The sequence below is a fragment of the Meleagris gallopavo genome, chromosome 5 (genome assembly GCF_905368555.1).
Source record: "Meleagris gallopavo chromosome 5, MGAL_WU_HG_1.1, whole genome shotgun sequence".
NCBI lineage: Eukaryota > Metazoa > Chordata > Aves > Galliformes > Phasianidae > Meleagris > Meleagris gallopavo.
In genome coordinates, this window is record NC_139408.1 from 34591676 (window position 1) to 34612739 (window position 21064).

A 21064-nucleotide genomic window follows, 5' to 3' on the forward strand; every position below is an offset into this window, starting at 1 on the left:
TTTAATTCTTTTGTTAGTGATAATATATAGAAAAACTAGTGCAATGTAGACAGGAAATATAAGATTAAATAAATCCCTGTATTGTCTCCAATAAGGACACTATACTTCACTTTGTATTACTGCATGTGATTATACATAGGTTGGTCCAAATGCCATCTATTTATTTCCGTGGAAACTACAACAGACACAAACAGCACAATAATATTATTTGATAGACCAAGTTCTTATCTGCAAAACACTATTTTTCACTGTAGTCACCACCATTAGCTGTGACTTTTGGCAGTAATTAAAATGAGCCTGCATGCCACGCTCATATAAATCTGCACCAGTGGAGGTGATCCACTGTCCTTGTTGCCAGTGCAGAAATGCACCTGCTACCTCCTCTACGTGCTCACATCCACTATTTAGTCTCCATGTGCTCAGCAAGTGTTAATGAATGTCACTGGATGCCATTTTTTCCTCACAGAGGAATTCAGTGACACACTTTTGCTTCATATGCACTTCCATTTTAGATGCCATTTTGTCAGACTACCCCTCTGCTGCCATCTATTACATAACAACAAAATGTAACCGAGTATTGGAGGGAAGGTTCAACTCTATAACCGTACCACCACCATCTACCTCTGAGTTCATGGGCCAACATAATAACGTAGGAGGAATTACTTTCAGAGCAGCCATTGTATGATTTATTTGATCATGACTGCCCCCTTGGAGCCATAGTATTGTGTTTTCCAGTGCAAATTTCTCCAATATTAGTGGATTATTAATTGGATAGTTCCTCTGAAGCCATTAAATCCTTTTGATGAAGTTTTTCTTCAACTGGTAGATCACTGACTTAGTAGATCATTGCCTAATCTTGTTTCAGGACTGTAAAGTTTTCCCAAGTTTCATCTTTGCTTGTAAGTTAATAGATCGTTGTCCCAATAGGGAACAGTATTAGGTATTAGACTGTATTCATACCTTTACTCACACTAAAAATAATATCACGCTTTCAGGAAATCCATTGATTCTAGTATAATTATTTGCAGGATTAAGTGTAGTGCAGTATGAGTTAAAATGGGAATGTAAAAAGAACAAGCCTTTAGTGTAAGAGTTATTGAACTCCTTATCAGGTATATTATGTATCACAAGTATGAGATGTATGCCAGGAATGGGATTTGCAGACTGGCAACATATTACTAGAGACAGCAAATTATGCTAGCTGCATTGTCAGTAGAGAGAAAAAAATATGTGGATTCCTGTTCTTGGCAGGATGGTTCCCTTACTACTCTGTCAGGAAAGTGCTGCATTTCCTCACTTCAGAATAAAACTGAAGGGTCAGCCTTTATTTTGATGGATTTTCCATGCATTTCACCAATTGCTGGCAGCGCAATGTCATTTGTAGTGTACAACCTTCCCTTTACCACAGTGATGCTTACTTTTGTGTTCTGAACGAAGGGAAGCAACCTCATTATGTTCTCTATTCTGAGGATTAGTGAAGGAAATAGTGTTTTCTGTGCCCTCTTTGTTTGCATCCTATCTAGACTCCTTATCCTAATCCTGTATTGTCCAAGCAATTGGAGGAATGGCTGGTGAAAGAGCAATAATAAAATGAGTAATGCTGAGCCTCTGAGACCATCATCTGCAAACAGTCTCCTCATGCAGAAGTTTGCCTTTTGACAACTTTCATCTTTTTTACTCCCATTCACAGCTCATCTTGACCACATCACCCACTTCTGTCCTCACTTCTAATTCCAAACTTGTCATAGCCCTGTGGCTAAATGGTCGTGTCTGCCTCAACTGTACAAGCAAATTAATTTACTATATATAGCATATTTATGCAAACACTTGCTAAAAAATAAAAATAAAAAAAAATTACTCTTGCAAGTAAGATGATGAATTAGCCTAGCTTACTTCAGATATGAATAAACCCACTGCCTGGCACTGCTTGGTTCTGCTATTGCCTTCTCTTGTAGGACAGTTTTAGTTTTAGTTTTGTCTTGGGCTGAAATTTAAAAAATTGGTTTGTATATTCATGATTAAGACACAGCAAAGTAATGTGCGTCATCTTTTCATCTTTTAAGGGTATATAACCATTCTGGTAGATGTGGCTTTTTTAAAATAAGGTGAGGAACACCATTTCTAGAAAAGCCTATGTATTGTCCTTATGTGTGTACAGATACTCGTGGCAGCACCATAATTTCTTTTCCTCTCTTTACCTTTGAACAGCTCAAGCTGTACATTTTTGAATCAAGGCTAAATTTGCTTCACTGGCACAAGAAAAGAGCCAAAGAAAATATATTTTTTCCTTACTTGTTAGATGTGTTTATTTTCCCTTTACTGGCACCCTCCCTGCCTGAAGTCTCCAAAATATTAGTCTATTTTATATTCGCTGCTTTCCCATAAGAAGGTAATACCAATGCACTGCAGGATGCTTTTCTCCTGTAATTCAGAACTGAGTAAATTCACATTGATCTTGTGGATTTGGAATCTGCCAGGTCCATCACACAGAGGCAACAAAAATGCATGTTTTCCACCTGTGGTAGAATGGGATAAAGAAGAATAATAAAGGGATTAAGCACAATATCGGCATCTGAACTTCAGCCTGAGGGCTACGGGTATTGGTGCACCTCCATGTAAAGAAATTTTCTTTTAAGAACTATTATGTACTCTGAGTCAGTACACAAAGTTTTAACAGTTTAAATTGTTCACTAAAGATGCCTGAAATTCATACCTAACACTGGAGATTTTCTTTGCATCTAATGTAAAATGTATGTTAAGAAACATCTTCATTTCTTTTAAGCTGTGATTTCCAACAATTGAAAGTAAAGTTAAGCCTCACTTAACTGAATTAAGCCTCACTGAATTTTGTAACTTTTTGCTTGTACCTTAATTTGTTTCTTCTCGAATTTCAACACATGTTTATTTGAAACTCTGGCCAGTGTAGTTACATAGCAAAAAATTCAAGTTTGTCCACAACAGCAAAATGACTTTTAGGTCGGTGTGGTTTAGGATTCATCACAAAAGGAAAACACAGCCCTGATATTTATAATATATGTCTGGTATTCTCTCTACTGTTATTTTAGCATTTTCTGGGAGCAAAGAAAGAAACCCTAACAAATTATACCACTCCCTTCAGTGTTTCTCCTTTGCACGTGTTTCCCTGGAAAGAGAACTTCTCAAACTGAATGAAAAGAGGGCATGAACTGGGGCATTTATAAACACAAATAGTGCCAGAGTAGGAAAATGAATCCTCTTGCCATCACGTCTGGCTTCTCCATGTGGATGGCTTGGCTTATTCCTGGATCCAGGTTAACTCCAACTGCTTGTGTAGCAGCAGCTCAAAAATATTTGTAAAAATGCATCTAATTGATTTCCAATATGAAGCACAAAAAATAATACTCGGAGAAGGTATGTTGTATTTCAGTAGGGAAAAGGCATTTACATCCAACACTGTTTTTCTTTTATTTTTAAAAGTTACCTTCCTGTAATTGCACACTAGTTTAGAGCTTAGATAGGAGCATCTTAGCAATAATGGGCACTTTTTTAGCAGATTATTGCCAAAAGTGCATTCTTTATTCCAGGGAGACACTGTAATAGATACCAGTGCTTTAATAATGATACAAGCAATCTGTAAGCTATTATAGTTTCTTTTATAGTAACTCAATCTTCATGTTGTTTTATATGGCTGGAATTTTAATAGTGTTTTTAATTTATGAGGAGAAGTGTATTACATATTACTAGTTACATGGGAATGTGAGCTAAATATCATATCCATTCAAGTATGTTTTTACAAACAAATATTTTGAAGTACTTAGACAAACAGAATGAATAGAACAAAGAAATTAAAGAATGCTCTACAGATATAATAGCAGGTTCTATGGACCGAGCCCAGGGGAACTTGTTCTGGATTCTGACTGTTTTTTTCAGTACGATGATGCACTTCTTAAAAAAAAAAAAGAGAAATAATGTGGCTATTTTTAGAATGCTATTTTAAAATCAATACTTTATTTAAAATAAATATATTTACCTATTTAATTAATTAACAGTACTATTTAATTAGTTTACAGTATCAATTACAAATAAATACAAATTCCCTTATACATTTTAAAGAGTGAAATTAGTGAAATAATAATTAACACGAATCTATTAGGTACTAAATTATACATCGAATACAAGCTCTTGAAGGCAGTGAAAGAATTAAATATTTTTCCTTACTACTTTCTTGCCATTTTAGTATGTGCAGCAATACACACAGTTCACAAAGAATATGGTGTACTCAGACTTGTAAGAGAAGTATTGTAACACTTTGCTAAGCAGTGACTTACAGAAAGAAATGATCACTGTAGCAATTTAGTGGTTGTAATGCTATTAAAAGTGGAGCTTTGAAATAGAGAACCAGATCATTATTTTGGGAGAAGTCATAATGTACTTTAAACTGTCATTCTGTGTTTCTGACTTGCAATTAGATGATATTTCTAAAACGTCAGTCCTAGATTCTGTTGTGACCATCATCATAATAAAATGTGACAGCAAAGATATTATATCAATACTTTCTCCATAATTAGCATTAAAGATCTCTCAAGGGTTAAGTACAAAGGTTTTCCACTGAATGGTCTGCAAGCCTTGTGCCTTTAAAGTCTATTAATATAGCCAAGACTGGTGACAAGCAGGAGACAAATCTATGAACAAACCCGTTTGGAGAGAATAGTTTTGTGGTGTGTGATATATGTTACATAAATGAGCTTATTAGAACTCTCATCTATTTTATTATTGGTGCCCAATTTAATAGAGGCATTTAAAAAACAATATTTCTGCCTGACTCCTTGAAATGAAGAAGATACATTGATATAATTGAGAGCAAATGATTGCATGTTGTGCCATTTAATCATGTCATTTTTCAATTGCTGTTTTTTGCACTTCACTGCATACTTATAGAATATTTAGCTTCACTATAGATTAAGTCCCACTGTCTGCAACTGAGTTGAGTTCCCATATTAGGTGACATTTTCTTTTAACCTTGAAAACAGCAATAGCACACAGGTTTGGCAGTATTTTTCTAAAAGATGGCAAGTCATTCATTTCCTATATTTTTCATTAGGCATTTTTGGTTTTAGGAATTACTTTCTCATTAATATTTTTTGAGGAATTACTGGTTTTCCTTTTCATTCAAAAACAGAGTTTTGTTTCACTATGTGAAATATTTCCATACAGGCTTCAAATATTCCTAAGCATAGAGTGAAAGCAAGAAAGACAGAAATGGTTGAAGAAAGTTCAGATCATATAAAACATATTTCAGTGAACAATACATAATAAAGAATGTTAAAAATTGTATCTAAGCATTTCATGTGGTGATTATATGTGGATTGTGAGGGTTTAAATGAGGGAAACTTATTTCAAACAGACTTTTAAAATATTTTTAGTCTCAAGATCTATTGAGTTCACTGAGAACCTTGGTACTATTAGCCAATCCATTTTAGCACCTTCTCTGAGGAACCTTGGTGTAAGAACTTCTATGGCCAATTCCTCTGCTATATTGTGTCAGAACAAAACTGGCTTCTCAGCCTTCAATAATACAGAACATACATTGCCCAGAGGCTGAGGGATGGAGGAGAGTTGGGGCTGCATGGCTCTAATGTTCCTCAGCTTCCCACCTGTCTAGGTCTCCTACACTCTCTGGCACTGCCTAAAGCCGCACATGTTTTTGTCACCTACTTTTCACTCAGGAGTCAAGCAGCCATGCAGAACAACTTGTGATCAGGTCATGGCTACTTCCAACCTCATAGGTAGTGCCATTAGCCCATGGCTTGGAAAGTTTTTGATGTCATTTGACTCAGCAAGGGCTTTTCCACATGATTTAAGGCATGGTATTAACAAGCTGTGAAAGTAGTTTCAGCTAGCCTTTTGTAGCTATGCAGGTGATAACTTCAAAGCACTGAAAATAGGAGTAGGCAAAAGGAAGAAATATCTCCCAAGATTCTAGCAGCTCTGATGGGTATGGGAAAGTGTGACAGTCAATAATGTTATAATGAATAACTCCTCAATGTTTTCAGGGTACCTGTTGCAAAGCAAAGACCTGAACAAAGTCAAGCTTGCACATGGCAGCTGCAGATACCATGTTTACACAGCCTGCAGCAAACAAAGTGATATATATTACTTTAAGTCTTACTGTGAAAGATTTAAGTTAGCTAGAGCTAAATGTGTCTGATCTCTTAATCTGTATTTCAGACAAACTTTTGCACACACAGGAGCCTAAGTGATGCTCTGAAGTCTATTGTTAGATCATTTCCTAATTTTCTGAACTGTCGAGTACTCAGTAGCTTACTGTAGCTTCTCTAGACATATGGCTCAAGTCTCAGTAGAGATACTGTGTAATCTATCTGAAATTTTGTTTCCTTTCTTTTCCATTTTATTATTATTATTAATCATGAATTGTAGCTGTTAATTTACATTTCAGAATGTACCTAGCAAAGAATTGAAGTAACTATGGCCTTGGAGGCATGCATGGCTGTACAGTTGCCATATTAACAGGTTTTTGTAGAGTCATACCATTTTAACAACAGCAGATTGTGGATGGATATACAACACCGTGAAGTATTGCGTCATAGGATACAATTACTGTGTCCCTTAAGGACACTGTATACCAGATCATAATACTGGTTAGATTCATTATTGCTGGTGTCATTATATGGGGTTTAAAGAAGTTTTCACATGATTAAGTTCTGTGGCTTTTAAAGTATTATTGCTATAGCCAACTCTTTCAACACACTGTTAGGTACAAGCACTTCATTCTTCTCCTGTTTAATATTAACTATAATATCATGTAATAAAATTGAAACAAAAGTGCCATAGGCCTAATTGTACTGTCACAGCCATGTAAATCAGAAATAGCTTCAGTAAAGCTACTGTTATTATGCTGGTGTAAAATTGATGTAAATTAGAAGTGACTTGGATCCTGTAGCTCTGCTATAGCACAATGTGAAGTTCTCACTTAAATACTCACATAATGGCTATGAATTAAATACCCCTTACCTCATCAAATTATATGGTATTGTATCAAAAATGAACGGTATTTATAAGGAATGACATAATCAGATAGATTGAGGTAAGATAATGTTATGGGGCCAAGTTCTGAGCTGTGTTGACTTCCACAAAGTTAATGCAGAGCTGTATGAATTGGCTGCCAGCAGTATATAACTTACCATCATGCATAAAAATGAATTGTTTTGCTGTTACACAATGTAAAGTAAGAACTCTGACTTTAGGTAGGGCTTTATTTATTTATTTATTTTTCTGATATGTTAGACTAATGAATAGCATCAAAAAGGAAATGTGTCAGACATGTTGGTTACATCAAGAACTGTGTAGGAAACTAGTAATGAGGTCGAGGAAAATAAATAGGGCAAGTTCAGGAAACATATGTGAAAATGCAGCTCTGGTATAAATTGAATAATAAAATTCCTGGTCATATTTTGCCTTAAATAGTGGTTTGGGAATTTGTCATTCACCTTATTTAAAATTCAGAAATATTAAAGGTACAGGGTTCTCTCATTATAGAAGTAATAGAATTCTAGCTATTACAGAGTTAGGGTAATTTACATTGCTATAGAATGCATTATATCAATAAGTGGAACATCTGTATAAAATGTCCATCTGCTGATATACTACTGAGTGTACTTTACAGTGAAATGTACTTAATCATTTTAAGACGTCTTCTAATGAAGTCTTATCATGATTAGCATTTTGAACACAAATATTGTTAGGCATTAAAACTTTTGCCTTAAATGAGATTGCATTGTCTTGTTTACCCTTGTTGATTAATAAGCAATCTGTTAACTGTAAGAACAGCCCAATTCTGCCAGTGAAAGTAAATTAGTAATTCAACTATGTTTGTGGGTTTAATCATCATTTCTCTTGAAGGCTCTGAATTAAAAAAAAAAATCACTTCAACACTATCCGTAGGCAAAGGATATGTATTTTTTAGATGTGTATACCACTCTTTTGCACATAATGCTATTGGTCAAGTACATATTTTCAGCAGCAAAATACTCTGTAGATGTATAATATTTCTAAGTAGATTTTCTGATTTTTAATCCACAAGTGTTACAAAACTTTGGACTTCAAATACACTTGCTACAGAATGTTAACTGCTTTCCTGGTAAAGTTCAGGTCAGCTCTACGGTTTTGAACAGCTCTGAGAACTCTGCTCTTGTGGCTAGCTTTCTTTTATTTATCTATCTATCCATCTATCTATCTATCTATCTATCTATCTATCTATCTATCTATCTATCTATTTATCTATCTATCATGATTAACTCCAGTTAAAGGAAAATACCCTGTCTTCATAAAAGATGGTAGTTGAGACTTTCTCATAGGGTCATGCACTTTCATCTGTGGCATCCCACAGAGGGAAACAGATGTTAGCAAGTTATAATTTAAATTATCTGGAAAGTTCCCATGTGTGTAGCACAGTTTTGTTAAATTCAGGAGTAGCACTGGCCTCTGATACTAGCTGTGTACTTGAACTGTGTCATGCTATAAAAGTATGGAGCCTTCGAAGCTGGGCTGAAGCAGTCATCCTCAGAAGTGTTTGTGTTTTGTGTACCCTAGTGTTATAGATATTATAAAAACATATTGTGAGGCAATAAAACCCTGATCTGATGTTGAATGACTATAAAGTACAATTGTATTTGTAGATAAAACTGTGTTCAAAGTTATCCCATACCATTAACTGCTTCCAAGTAGTAGATCTCTCTTTTGTTTTGGCATGTAAAATGCATTATTTATATAGCTGTTCAGTAGGACTCTCAGTGTAGTTATTTAGCTTTCTGGCATACAACCAGCCTATCCCAGTTTCTATCAATATTTAGTAATATTAGGGCTTAGTGACTATCCCATCATGCAGTTTACGTCAGACGTTCTTTGCGGCACTGGAATCTGTAGGATGAAATAAATGCAATGAATAACCCATCCTTGAGAAGGATACAGTTATCATAGTATTCCTAAATTTATCTGAATATAGAACTACCTTGGAAATGATTTTACGACAGCAAAATCTGTAAAGGATTTTGTAGTAACCTCTTTACTCTTCTTCTTGAAAGTTTCTGCTATGACAGGGTATAGATGAGCCATAATTTCTATTGGTTTTTGTTTTTGTTCTTGTTTTCTTCTGAGAGGCATATATATGTGTATACACATACTATATATATATTCTCGTTGTATGAATACAATTTTTTTTCCCATTTTTTTCCTGAAAAATTTCTGAAGTTGATTACTGTCAGGGTAACTCATTTCAGATGTGTCCCAGCTGAATGTAAAAAAGGAAGAATAAACCAATCTACACTGTAAAACTTTCAACATTATCAGTATAGTTAGCTATGTATGGCATTTGTTTGAAGAAGACTGAAAGTAGCTTTACTCCTTATCTGCAATTAAGATTGTGTTTATCTTGAAATAAACAGTATCCTTTGACGTTAAGAATGGGAATTTATGGAAGAGCTGAAGAACTATTAGAACCAATATCTATCAAATAAGAGTTAATGCAGAATGTCCAACCCTGACATTTGTCATCTATCTGTTCTGCAGTCCCTATGCTGTGAGATCAAGCAGAGACGCCGTGGGGTTGCCTCCGTGCTGCGGCTGTGCCAGCACCTCCTGGATGACCAGGAGACCTGCAACCTGAGTGCAGATCACCAGTCCATGCAGCTGATAATCGTAAACCTCGAGAGGAGGTGGGAAGCCATTGTCATGCAAGCTGTCCAGTGGCAAACAAGGCTACAGAAGAGACTTGAAAAAGACCCAGTGAGTGATGCTTGGTTTAAAAAGATCTCATGTAATTTCACTTTACGCCAGCCATTTAAAAAGATCTCATGTAATTCCATTTTACATCAGTCATTGTTTCAGTGCTAGGCAAGTACTGAGTGTTTTCTTCTGACTGATGGTGCTGTTCCTAGTCTCTAATGACAACAAATGAAGTTTTAGTTTTTCACAAAGTGTTATAGTCTACAGACACCACTGATTAATAAGATGAATTCACAATATGCGCGTTCTATTTGCTGTATATTTAAATCTCTTCTCATCTGATTCTATTGAGTAATGAAAGCCACCTTCTTCTGAGATCAGTAAGTTGCTCAGTACCTAAAAGAATTGGGCCCAGAGACATATATCATTGATTGTAAATATATTTCAGAAACAGTATTTTCTTTGTAAGTATGATTGGTTTTAATTAGTATCCCAGCAGTAGATGTGAATTTCACATAGAATGCTATGGTATGTGATTAATATACAAATCTGTGTATTTGAATATAAGTAAAATGCATTAATTTCCCTTTTCTCTCAGGGAAATGATTCCTCAGAGGCAAAATAGCACTCTACTTAAACTGTCCATTAAGTGACAGGTTTTCTACAGCATAAAACTATATTACAATGCAGTATCTACATTCAAACAATAAACCATAGGGGGGACAAAGTAATCCCTACTGTAACACCATTGACTGTAATGGATGAATTGGCTCAGCATGTTCTGTGGTACTATCATAATGCCAAAGCCTGTATGCAGCAGCTACGCTGACAGCAATGATAACCCTCTGTAATGCATGTATTGAGGAGCCTTGATGAGATTTGAGAATAAGTGACATTTTTGCTTGTATAATTTTAGGTTTGTATAAAACAAATAAAAGGAAAAAATACTTGATATGTACTTATTTCCTGGCAATTGTCTGACTAGCAGCAAAATACTACTTTTGACTTAGTTTTGTTCCTTTAAAAAAAATATCAGAAGCTGCATTTCTCTGGCAGTTGTTTGTTTGTGTTAGTGTAGTATTAAGATATACAAGATATCATTCTGAAAAAAATGGCAGTTCTTGAATGAAAATACTATCAGTCTGAACCAACCAAGAAATAGTGAGTTGGTGAGGAGGATTCTGTAGTGTTGAAGGTAATAATAGGAGAAATTTTAACAGTACATTCACCTTTAAATGAGAATGTAAGAAAGAGGAGAAGACAAATGCTGTCTCATTGGTAAGACAAGATTCCTGAGTTTTGATGGTAATGAATCTGGGAGGGCAAGAAATAAGAACAGAAGTGAGGGAAGTCAAAAGCAAAATAGTGGTTTAGAATATCAGTTTGAGACTGGAGAACAGAAAAAACCGTTGAAGAAAGAAAACAAAATAGCAAATATTTTTTAAATTGAAAAATTTAATTGGTGTTCTATTGAGGAACACCAGTTTTGTTGATGTGATTATTCCGTCTTTGAAATGTTTTTTGTTCATATTACTCAGATGTCAATGGCTCTAGTAAACTGTTGGTTAGTGCTGTGCAAAAGATTTATTTATTGGGCCAGTACCAGAAAAACTATGTGAATTTTGAAGCTTCAAGAACGTATATTTGAGGTACTAGGCAATAGCTAACCTAAAAATCAGTTCTTGCAATTCTGAATTTGGGTTGCTAAAAGTTGAGACTCTGCTAAGTTTGTAACTACATAGATTGCTCGAAAAGTAATGCCTCCTATTTAATTCCATGTAAACTATAACAGATACAAAGAGCATAATAATCTATTCAATAGATTAAATTCTCAGCTACAAAACACTATTTTTCAACTTAGTCACCACCATTAGTCAATTTGTGCAGATGAGCTTATCAAGATGTTCTTCATTTGGTGGTGTAAAAGATGTGCATGGCTGCCTGGAATGGGGCTTCTCTTTCACATCAATGTCGCCACTGCACAGCTCACTGCCTCACTGTGCTCAGTACGCTGTGCACTATTGGGTCTCCATAAACATTCCAAAAACATTCAATAAATGTCAACAGATGCAGGTTTTTTTCCGCATGGAAGAATTCAGTGACACACCATTGCTTCATACACACTTCTATGTCGGACACCATTTTGTCAGACTGCCCTTCTGCTGCCATCTGTTACGCAGCAACAAAATTTAACAGAATATCGGTGGGAAGACTCAGCCTGTACTGCCATACTACTGACATCTGCCTCTGAGTTCATTGGCATATAATAAAATAGGAGGTACTACTTTTGCAGCAGTCCTCATAACTAGCCAAAAGAGATTGAACTGGCTTTCTACTGTACTTATCTGAAAGGTAAGGTACTACAAAGATGAAAAATTACCTTTTTCATACAAAACTTACAATTTTGTTGTTACAAATATATATGTTCTATTGAGCATGGAACACAAAAAAAGTTGTATTTGTGAGATAGCTTCAGGATGGGCTGAACAGAACTCCAAGTTGTTGTAGTGAAAGCCTATTATTTCCTCTTGCATGTGGGCAGCTCATGGAGACAGTTTGCTTATTCTAGCTGCAGTTACTCTAAATAAGCTGTTATGTGCTAATTAGAGCTTAGTGCTGCTCTTACAGCAGGAGTGAAGCGAGCCTTGTGTTACTTTGTGGACTGCAATCGATCAGGAGCTGAGGCATGGTGTTCAAGCACTGTACTTTGCTTGATGTTCCAGCGCTTGGAACTTCTCAAGGTGCATGCTGCTTCATTCCCCTTTGCCTGAGGGAGTCTGGAGTTATTTGCTGGTCTGAACTGTTTTTCATTGTGCAAGGGGTGTACCATTCTTTCTGCTAAGAAACAGCAGCCATTAGCTGCCATTGTGATATGATACTCATTTAATTTACACTGTGGGCTGTTTTGCTTTGGAACCTCTTATTCTAGTCTTGTTTATAATAATATGATTCTTTGAGTGTGTCAACATCTACAAATTTCTCATGTTGATAAAACTATTTATATTCCTAACACTTACAGATGCCTCAGCCACTACAGAATTCAGGTTCCTTTCTCTTTCCTGGTTTGAGTTGGCATATTCTAGACTTTCTTTTCATTCAGTTCCTGTGTAGTCATTTCTTGGGTAGGTACCAGAACTGCTACTTCTGCTTCCCTATCTCTCTGTATTTGATAGTGTGCCAGCCTTGGCACATAAACAGTATCTCTTACTAACAAGTCTTCATTTGTGATTGCCCACAAAATACTGCAATTTATGAAAACAAATGATGAGATGATTTTATAGCCTGATGGCATCCGAACTCATTCATGGCATCCAACTTGCTGATAGTACATAAGATAACTCCAATGATTATATTGCATTAAAGAGGTACAAAAGTCATTTGCATCTTCTGCTCTCTTCTTAATTTCTGTACTGGTATATTTCTTTGTCCTGTTTCTGTCACTTATCTGAGCCACTTACATCATTATAGAAGTAACTGGAATTAACCACAAAGAGGTTTTAGGTTTCTTTTGAATTGTTTGTCTTCACTGATGGTTTTTTTTGTTTGTTTGTTTGTTTGTTTTTGTAAATTCTTTTCCCCCCAATTTATCATTCCATAGTTTGCTGGTATAATGTCATCTGACAACTAAATTTTTGATCTTTTTTTTTAATCAATATTTGATCATTTGCTTAGCCAATTGTTATATTCAGTTTAAGTAAGCATCTAGCCTCAGTGCATTATTACAGCAGTCATGATATTCACAATTTGTTGTCCTGTCCAAGTCAGATATACCTCTGTATAGGAAGCCATAATGAGGTTACTCTGCGTATTCACTTTTCTGGAACAGCTTTGTCAACACTGGAATATGTAAAACTGTTATACTGCTGTGGCTCCTAGAGAGACAAAACTGTGTTTTCTAATAGATTTTATTTGTTAAGTTGCAATTCAATTCCTGCCTTTTTGATGACCAGAGAAACTGTTTTTTCTCCAGACTGCTCATTCACTGAATGAGAAAGATATCAATTTTATGGAGCACACAATCTCTTTTCTTATTCAACAGAGGGCTAATTATTGAAGGGACAGTATTCATAATGCTTTTTAAATGGAGATTTTGAGTGAAGATAATTTGGATTAAGGTGCTGTAATTCTCACATTGTCCAGAAAGTGTCTAAAGTATTCATTGATTTAAGTCTACCACTATGCTTCATGAAATTTTAGAAACTTTTATTTTTTCCTCCTGAGTCATCCTGTGTGTACACTACACTGTATGTCCAGCAAAACCCCCATCTGTATTGGCTGGAAAGTATGCTGCACATCCAACCACATAATTGAAAATAATAAGGCCACAATAAATGGGGTGGCCTTGGGGTATAACACCCAAGGGATTCAATTGGTGTCGCTTTGCATCAATGTCCATGCATCATGGTAATTGAGGTAACATAACCAATTACCACATTTTAATTAGAGTTGTAAGGACTTGGGAAAATCTGCAATGATAAAGCAGCTCACTTTAAAAAAAAAAAAAAAAAAAAAAAGCAAAACCAAACCTCTCTCTTTACCACAAGTTTGTTTCTTATATGCTTGTTTCGTAGGGGGAACAAAGATTCCATAAAGCCCAGTTTAGTATTTTTCCCAGCTTTCTCTTTATTTCATTCTTTACAACTGATGTTGTCATTTAAACATACTATATTGGTTCTGATCAGGTATCTTTACCCTTTTCTCTCTTCATCTGTTTCTGTGATGTTTTCTGCAAAGGAAAATAGATTTGAATAGTGCTAGGCGTAATGCTAGCTGTATTTTTCTCCCTTTCAGTTTTCTTTATTTAATACATTGATTCAATGTTTTTTTGAGCTATGGACTGACACTTGTTCTAAGCTACAGTACAAAATCCTGCATTCAGAGGTAAAAAACGTATTCGACGTTGTTCTGTTACTTGTTAGATAGCTCCATTAAATTAAAAACTTGGTTCCTATAGGATTGTAATTTTGTTACAATTACCACATTGTAACCACAGTTATTGTTTTGTGAGATGGGATCTAGCTAGAAATCTGACATAAAAATTTGGAAATTAACAGTATAGCAAAGTACTGAGTAAAAGTTACCTTAATTGGCTGAGAAGGACATACTACTACACATTCTAAAGTGCTGAGCAATCTTTTGCATGATCTAGCCCTCACAAAGTAATTATTTAATGACTTGTGTATGTTGAGTCACAGCCTGAACACTGATTTATCACCTGAGGAAAGGACTGAGTTGGCCATGGGAACACAGGTGAAGGCAATTCAGCTGTGTGACCGGAAAGAGTGGAGCCTAGCTGCACCCCTTCTAGACCCCATTTAAGGGCTGACTACCAATATGGAAAGATCTCTTTCTGAAGATCCCTCCTTTTTGGACTTTTCCACTACAAGCCTAGATCCTTGGATACAGGATCAATTCTTCCTTGATTGTTTCTTTTTCACTATGATAATCTTTCCAACTGTAACACCTGTAAAATACTATCCTAACTACTCTTCCAACTGTATAACTTGTGTATGAAGGGGTTTCTTTTTCATTATCTGTCAAAGGTTATTCTTGTTTTGATACTACATTTCTTCGTAGTGTAATACTGATTGCTTGTATTTGCTTCTGTTAGCCATCTTGTTGCGCTCACGTTTCAGTACTGAAGTTTGCTCTCTTTGGAGCTTCCTTCCTTAAAGTATGCATTTTTTCAGTGGCTTGATATTTGGTGATAGTCTCTGACGTATATAACTCTATTTAGGCTCAGCACCATTCTTGTACTTGAGGTGCTGTAAACTTTTTAGCTTCTGTGTGGTATTACATGTCTAATTTGTCATATGGAATACTCTTCTGTAGAATCTAAAACAGAATAGTGCGTAAATTATGAAATCAGATGTAACTTTTTTTCTTGGGCTTTATCGAAGATAAGATATACCCCCCACATTCCTGCAAGAAGTTTAGTATCTCTTATAGTTTTTCTTGAGAAGTGGGCATCATGGCAGTATGCAGAGTCCAGATGATAACTGAAGCTGGTAAAATGCTTCTAGTTGAATAGATCTTGATTAAAAAAAAATAATGCAGATGTAGTGACTTTTAGTGAAAATTCATTAAAAAAAAAAAAAACCAACAAACAGATAAACTCTATGTAACATTATTGAAAAAATCTCCTGCATGGTCATCTGCAGTGACTTTTTTTAGAGTGAATAGAGTTAATACATTTAGGCCTTTCCAGAGAGGTTTCTTTTCCATTCTCAGAGAATGCAAAACTTTATTGCACAACTAACAATTTAGGGCAACCATCCAGATGTGGTGCCAGTCCAACTTACATTCATCTCAGCAAGATGCTTTCATTAAGGGAGAGCAAATCATCAGAGGCAGTCATATGAGCTCACTGCCATAAGTCAGTCTTTTATCTATATCTACTTTTAATAATGTTATGAACTCTTTATTTGTAGGTTTGATTAGGCAAGAAGAAACGAATGGCTAATTCAGAGTACAGAGAGTAAGGCAGTTCTATTTCACAGTCTCTAGCAAGCCTGGGGAGGACAGAAAATGATACTCCTAACTTTTTCACGAGTTCCAGATGATTTGGAAGTGGGGTAAACAGTTAAGACTGAGAGGAAATGTACTCAGCATGCCCTTTGTTCTTTTCAGTTAATGAAAGAGGAGTGTTTGAGAAAAAATCTTTATGTGTAACACAGTATGGATATGTGTAGATGAGTAGTGCTAGAAAAAGACTTTTCTGTGGAGCCTCTTCAAGACCAGCTTTCCCTTCCTTCCACTTAGAGCAGAAAAGGTAGTTCAGTGTTATGGAATGGATAGCTGTGTACTTCTTAGGAAGGACAGACAGCAAAATGGTGGAGTTAGTGAGCTAACAAGTGGAATGTATCATGCTCTGCCTAGGAATTAATGATGAGTGAGTAGAGAGCTTATGGGTGAGAATTAAGGGGCAGGCTAATATGAGTGACACCTCTGTGGGTCTTTACTAGAGGCAGTCTGATCAAAAGGAGGAAGTTGATAAGGCCTTCTACAGGCAGCTGAAAGTAGCCTCACGATCACAGGGTCTGATTCTCGTGAAGGACTTTAATCAGCCTGGTATTTGCTAGAAAACCAATATGGCTGGGTGCACACAATCAAGAGGCTTCTTGCAGTGCAGGGAAGGTAACTTTCTGACACGCACGGTGGAGGAGCCAATGAAGAGAGATGCGCTGCTGGACTTGGTTCTTACGAACAAGAAAGGAATGAAAGTTAAGGATAGCCTTGGATACAGTGACCATGAGATATAGCAGTTCAGGATCTTACATTGAAAGAATGAGACAAAGTAGTATTGCAGCCCTGAGCTTCAAGAGGATCAGCTTTCATCTCTTCAAGGACCTATTTAAAGGTATCCCATAGATTAGAACACTGGGAGTTAAGGGGACCCAAGAGACCTGTCTGGCATACAAGCACTGCTTCTTCCAAGGTCAAGATCTGTATGTCTGTAAGAGTAAGAAATTAGGCAAAGTTGGCAGATTTTCACAGATGAGAAGAAGCTCATGGGAAACTGAAATGGAAGAAGAAAGTCTTTGGAATGTGGAAAAGGGGTCTAGCCACTTAGAAAGAATATAGGAATGTTGTCAGGGTCAGATAGGGATACAACAAGGAAGGCTAAGGCCCACTTGAATTTAAATCTGGTGAAGGAGGTCAAGGACAACAAGAAAGGCTTCTTTAACTATGTCAAAAGCAAAAGGAAGACTAAGAAAATGTGGGCTCACTGCTGAATGAGGTGGGTGTCCTGGTAACAAAAGACACTGAGAAGGTAGAATTACTAAACACCTTCTTTGCTTCACTCTTTACTGCTAAGACAGCCTCTTGGGAATTCCAGACCATTGAGATAAGCTAGAGAGTCTGGGGAAAGAAAGACTTCTGCTTGGTAGAGGAAGATCTGTTCAGAGATCTTGTAGACTAACTCAACACACACAAATTCGTGGGCCATGATGGTGCTGGTTAGGTATGAATTTGTAGTTTCCGGTGTATTGAAACCTATGCAAGTCTCTCTTGCAGCTTGTTCAATCACCAACCCATAGTAGCAGATTTCAACCACTATCCACCTCAAGTAACTGAAAATACTTCCCCGATATGCATGATTCACTTCTGAAAGTTCCTGTTAATTCCACAGGCACATATGATTTCTTTGTCCTCTTGAGGTACCCAGTAAACTTTGTAACATAAGAGGTGAAAGTTACTTTTTGTTGATGTTGTTGGCATGAGCACACGAAGATAAATGAAATTACATTAAAAGTAAAGAGCTATTTTAATGAGAAAATCAATTACTGCAATATTTAATTACCCCAAGTCCTCTTTGATTTTTATTAATGATGCACACAACGTTTCTGTGCAGGATTTGAGATTTACTTGCTTTTTTTATAGAATATATTTCTTTATAAGAGTGCGGATGCTTCATAATGGCTGATGATTTTAAACAGAAAGACTGCAAAAGCAAAATAATCAAAAGATATAATTTTTAAACCAAACATGGTTGCTTGACTATATATAGCTACTAACTACAGCTTATTCTATAATCAGTGAAAAACTGATTTCAGATACTTGAGGTAAAAAATGTCATGATCACAGGTCAAAATTTCTGGTGTGATAATTGTCTTAAAGCATTATGGCTGAATTCAGTATAAAATAGTGCCTCTGGACTAATGGTTTTTTGTTTTTTTTTTTTTAAATGTGGTCAGTGTCTTTCAAGCCTTCTCTTTAGATCCTGTATACTTTGATTTTTTTTTTTTTTAAATCTATTTTTTCTCAGAGGAAGAATTATATGAACTACTTGGTACAATGCCACAAGGTTTTGTGTACTTGTATATTCAGTTTTGAGAATAATTTCTTCTCTGTTCCCTTTCCTGCTAATGCGGTTTTAATCTGTTCATATATGTAATTTTGGAAAGAGAAGAAATTTATGCATTTTAATGTTGCTTAAAAATAGTTCATTATATATCAGTAACTTCCATGGCTGGTCAGTGATGCTGCATTATCCGGTGAGAAATTGGTGGTATTTTATTTTGGAATGTTGGAAACAAAACTTCTGTGTTCATCCATGTGGCCAGAAGATACTTCTGTTTCCGAGCCATCTGTTGGCAACAGTGTTATTTTGGAGTTAGGTGAGGGAATTTCATAGCTGGCAGAAAGCTGCTAACACTTACCTGGTGATTTTTTTTTTTTTTTTTTTTAGTTTATTTATTTTGTAATGGTTGTTTTTTAAAGGCCATCTGAGACTTTGAATGCCAGTGAGGCTTTCAGAAGTGCCAATATATCACATGGCTCTGTAATTTCATGATCATATGATCACGAAAATTATCATTATATCATGTCTCTCATGATATGGTATTTGACTTCCACTGATGGTATATCTTAACATTCTTAATTTCTTTGCATTTACACATAGCAACACTTGCTGCAATTTAAAAATAATAACACTGACTACAAAAATTCGGGCATTAGGGCAGCAGGATTCAATCTTATCTATAAATGTGAGCTTTATAATTCTACAGTGGGGGAAGTCAACATCACGATGGCAGGTTTAGGTCATGGTGACATGTATTCTACCATCCAGCAGTCAATCTTTGTTGTTTTTTTTTTTTCTCCTATGCTACATATTAAATAATCATTGGAAGTGTCTGGGTGCAGCCACAGCTTTGATAGCAAAACATTCTGTGCTCCAGAAACATATTGATTTGAAATGTAAAATGCATAAAATCTTCAAGTGAATTCTCAGTTTTAGTAGCAATCTATGATATTCAGAGACTGGAAATCTGATGTTTCCAGTATATGCAATTGCTGAAAGGATGTTCATGCACTGTTTAAATGGCAAAAATAACTAATTGCAAATGAAATAGAACAGAACACAAAATTGCAAGTGATGAAAAGGACGTTAAGAGATTGTTGAGTCCAATTCCCCTGCTACAGCAGGTTCCCTGCAATTGGTTGCGCAGTTAAGTGTCCAGATAGATCTTGAATATCTCCATAGGAGACTTCACAACCTCTCTGGGTAACCTGTTCAGGTGCTTCATCAATCTTATTCTTATAGTTCTTCTACATATTTGTATGGAACTTCCTATGTTCAAGTTCTAGGCCATTGCTCTTTGTCCTATCACTGCACACCACCGAGAAGAGCCTGGCCTCATCTATTTGCCTCCCACCTCCCTTTAGATACTTATAAATATTTTTCAGATTCCCTCTATCTTCTTTTCCCCAGGCTGAACAGACTCATGTTACTCAGCCTTTCTTCACATGGGAGATGCACTAGGCCCTTTATCATGTTTTTCACCCTGTGCTGGACTAATAGGAGATCCCTGTCTTTTTTGAACTGGGGAACCCAGAACTGGACACAGTATTCCAGATGTGGCCTCACCAGGGTGGAGTAGAGAGGGAGGATCACTTTCCTTCACCTGCTCTTATTCATGCATCCCAGGAAAGTAGGAAAAAATGGCTAGTATTATTATTTTCAGTGATAGATGTCACATTTTAAAAAAGAAATTCTGATTTAGACAACTAAAAATAGGGCCATATATATATATATATATAATATAAGTGCTGAGCTTTTGAAGTGCATTCTGTTCTGGTTACAGGATGACATCAGTCTTTTTTTTTTTTTTATTCCTATGCCTAATATCTGCATATCATGAGATCGTGACTTCTTTAAAAGATTACAGTTAAGAGAAATACAACAGTCAGAAAGTAGTGATTATTGAATTAATTTAGTGACTTGTTGCACTGCATCTCTAATGACCACAGTTCTACAAGGAATGGCACAGGATTGTGATTGAAGCTGATTTTATGATATCTTGAAGAGTTCTCAAGCAAAATAATTTTTAGAAAGAATAGAAGAAGCCTCATTCTTAACAAGTATTCTTAACAAGTAACAAATTGTATAACCTTTATTTCCATCCTGAAAAAATGTTCAGTATTGGATGATTCCAGTTATTATAGATATATATTTGCAGGATCTTTATTATATATTTGAATAATCAGTGTTTCATTGTTCATTATTATAGGATGCTATAGGAGCTGTATCAGCTGAAAGCAGAAAGGAATGCTATATACATATAACAATATATATATGTGCACATGTATTTAAGTGAGAATAAATAAGCAAGGTACGTTTCCTCTTAACACAAGAGGGAAAGGGTACACAATGAAATAATGATGTAGAAGATTTAAAACAATCTAAAAGGAATACTGTTTTCATGCAGTGTTAGTAAAACTTTGAAACTTATTCCTGCATGACATTGTGGATAAGAAAATTCGATGAGTTCATTAAATAACTAGTCAAATTAATGGAGAAATCAATTAACGTTTTGTATCTCCATCTCTGAAAGTTTGA

General features: G+C 35.8%; 1 protein-coding gene across 8 annotated transcripts in view; it reads left to right on the forward strand.

Moving 5' to 3' along the window:
- AKAP6 (A-kinase anchoring protein 6) overlaps nt 1-21064 on the forward strand; it is a 273752-nt gene that overhangs the window by 221134 nt on the left and 31554 nt on the right. For all 8 annotated transcript variants that reach the window (XM_085225172.1, XM_085225173.1, XM_085225176.1 and 5 more), the window contains one exon: nt 9565-9780. In XM_085225172.1, coding sequence (XP_085081298.1) covers nt 9565-9780 — 216 coding nt within the window. The remainder of the gene's footprint in view (nt 1-9564; nt 9781-21064) is intronic.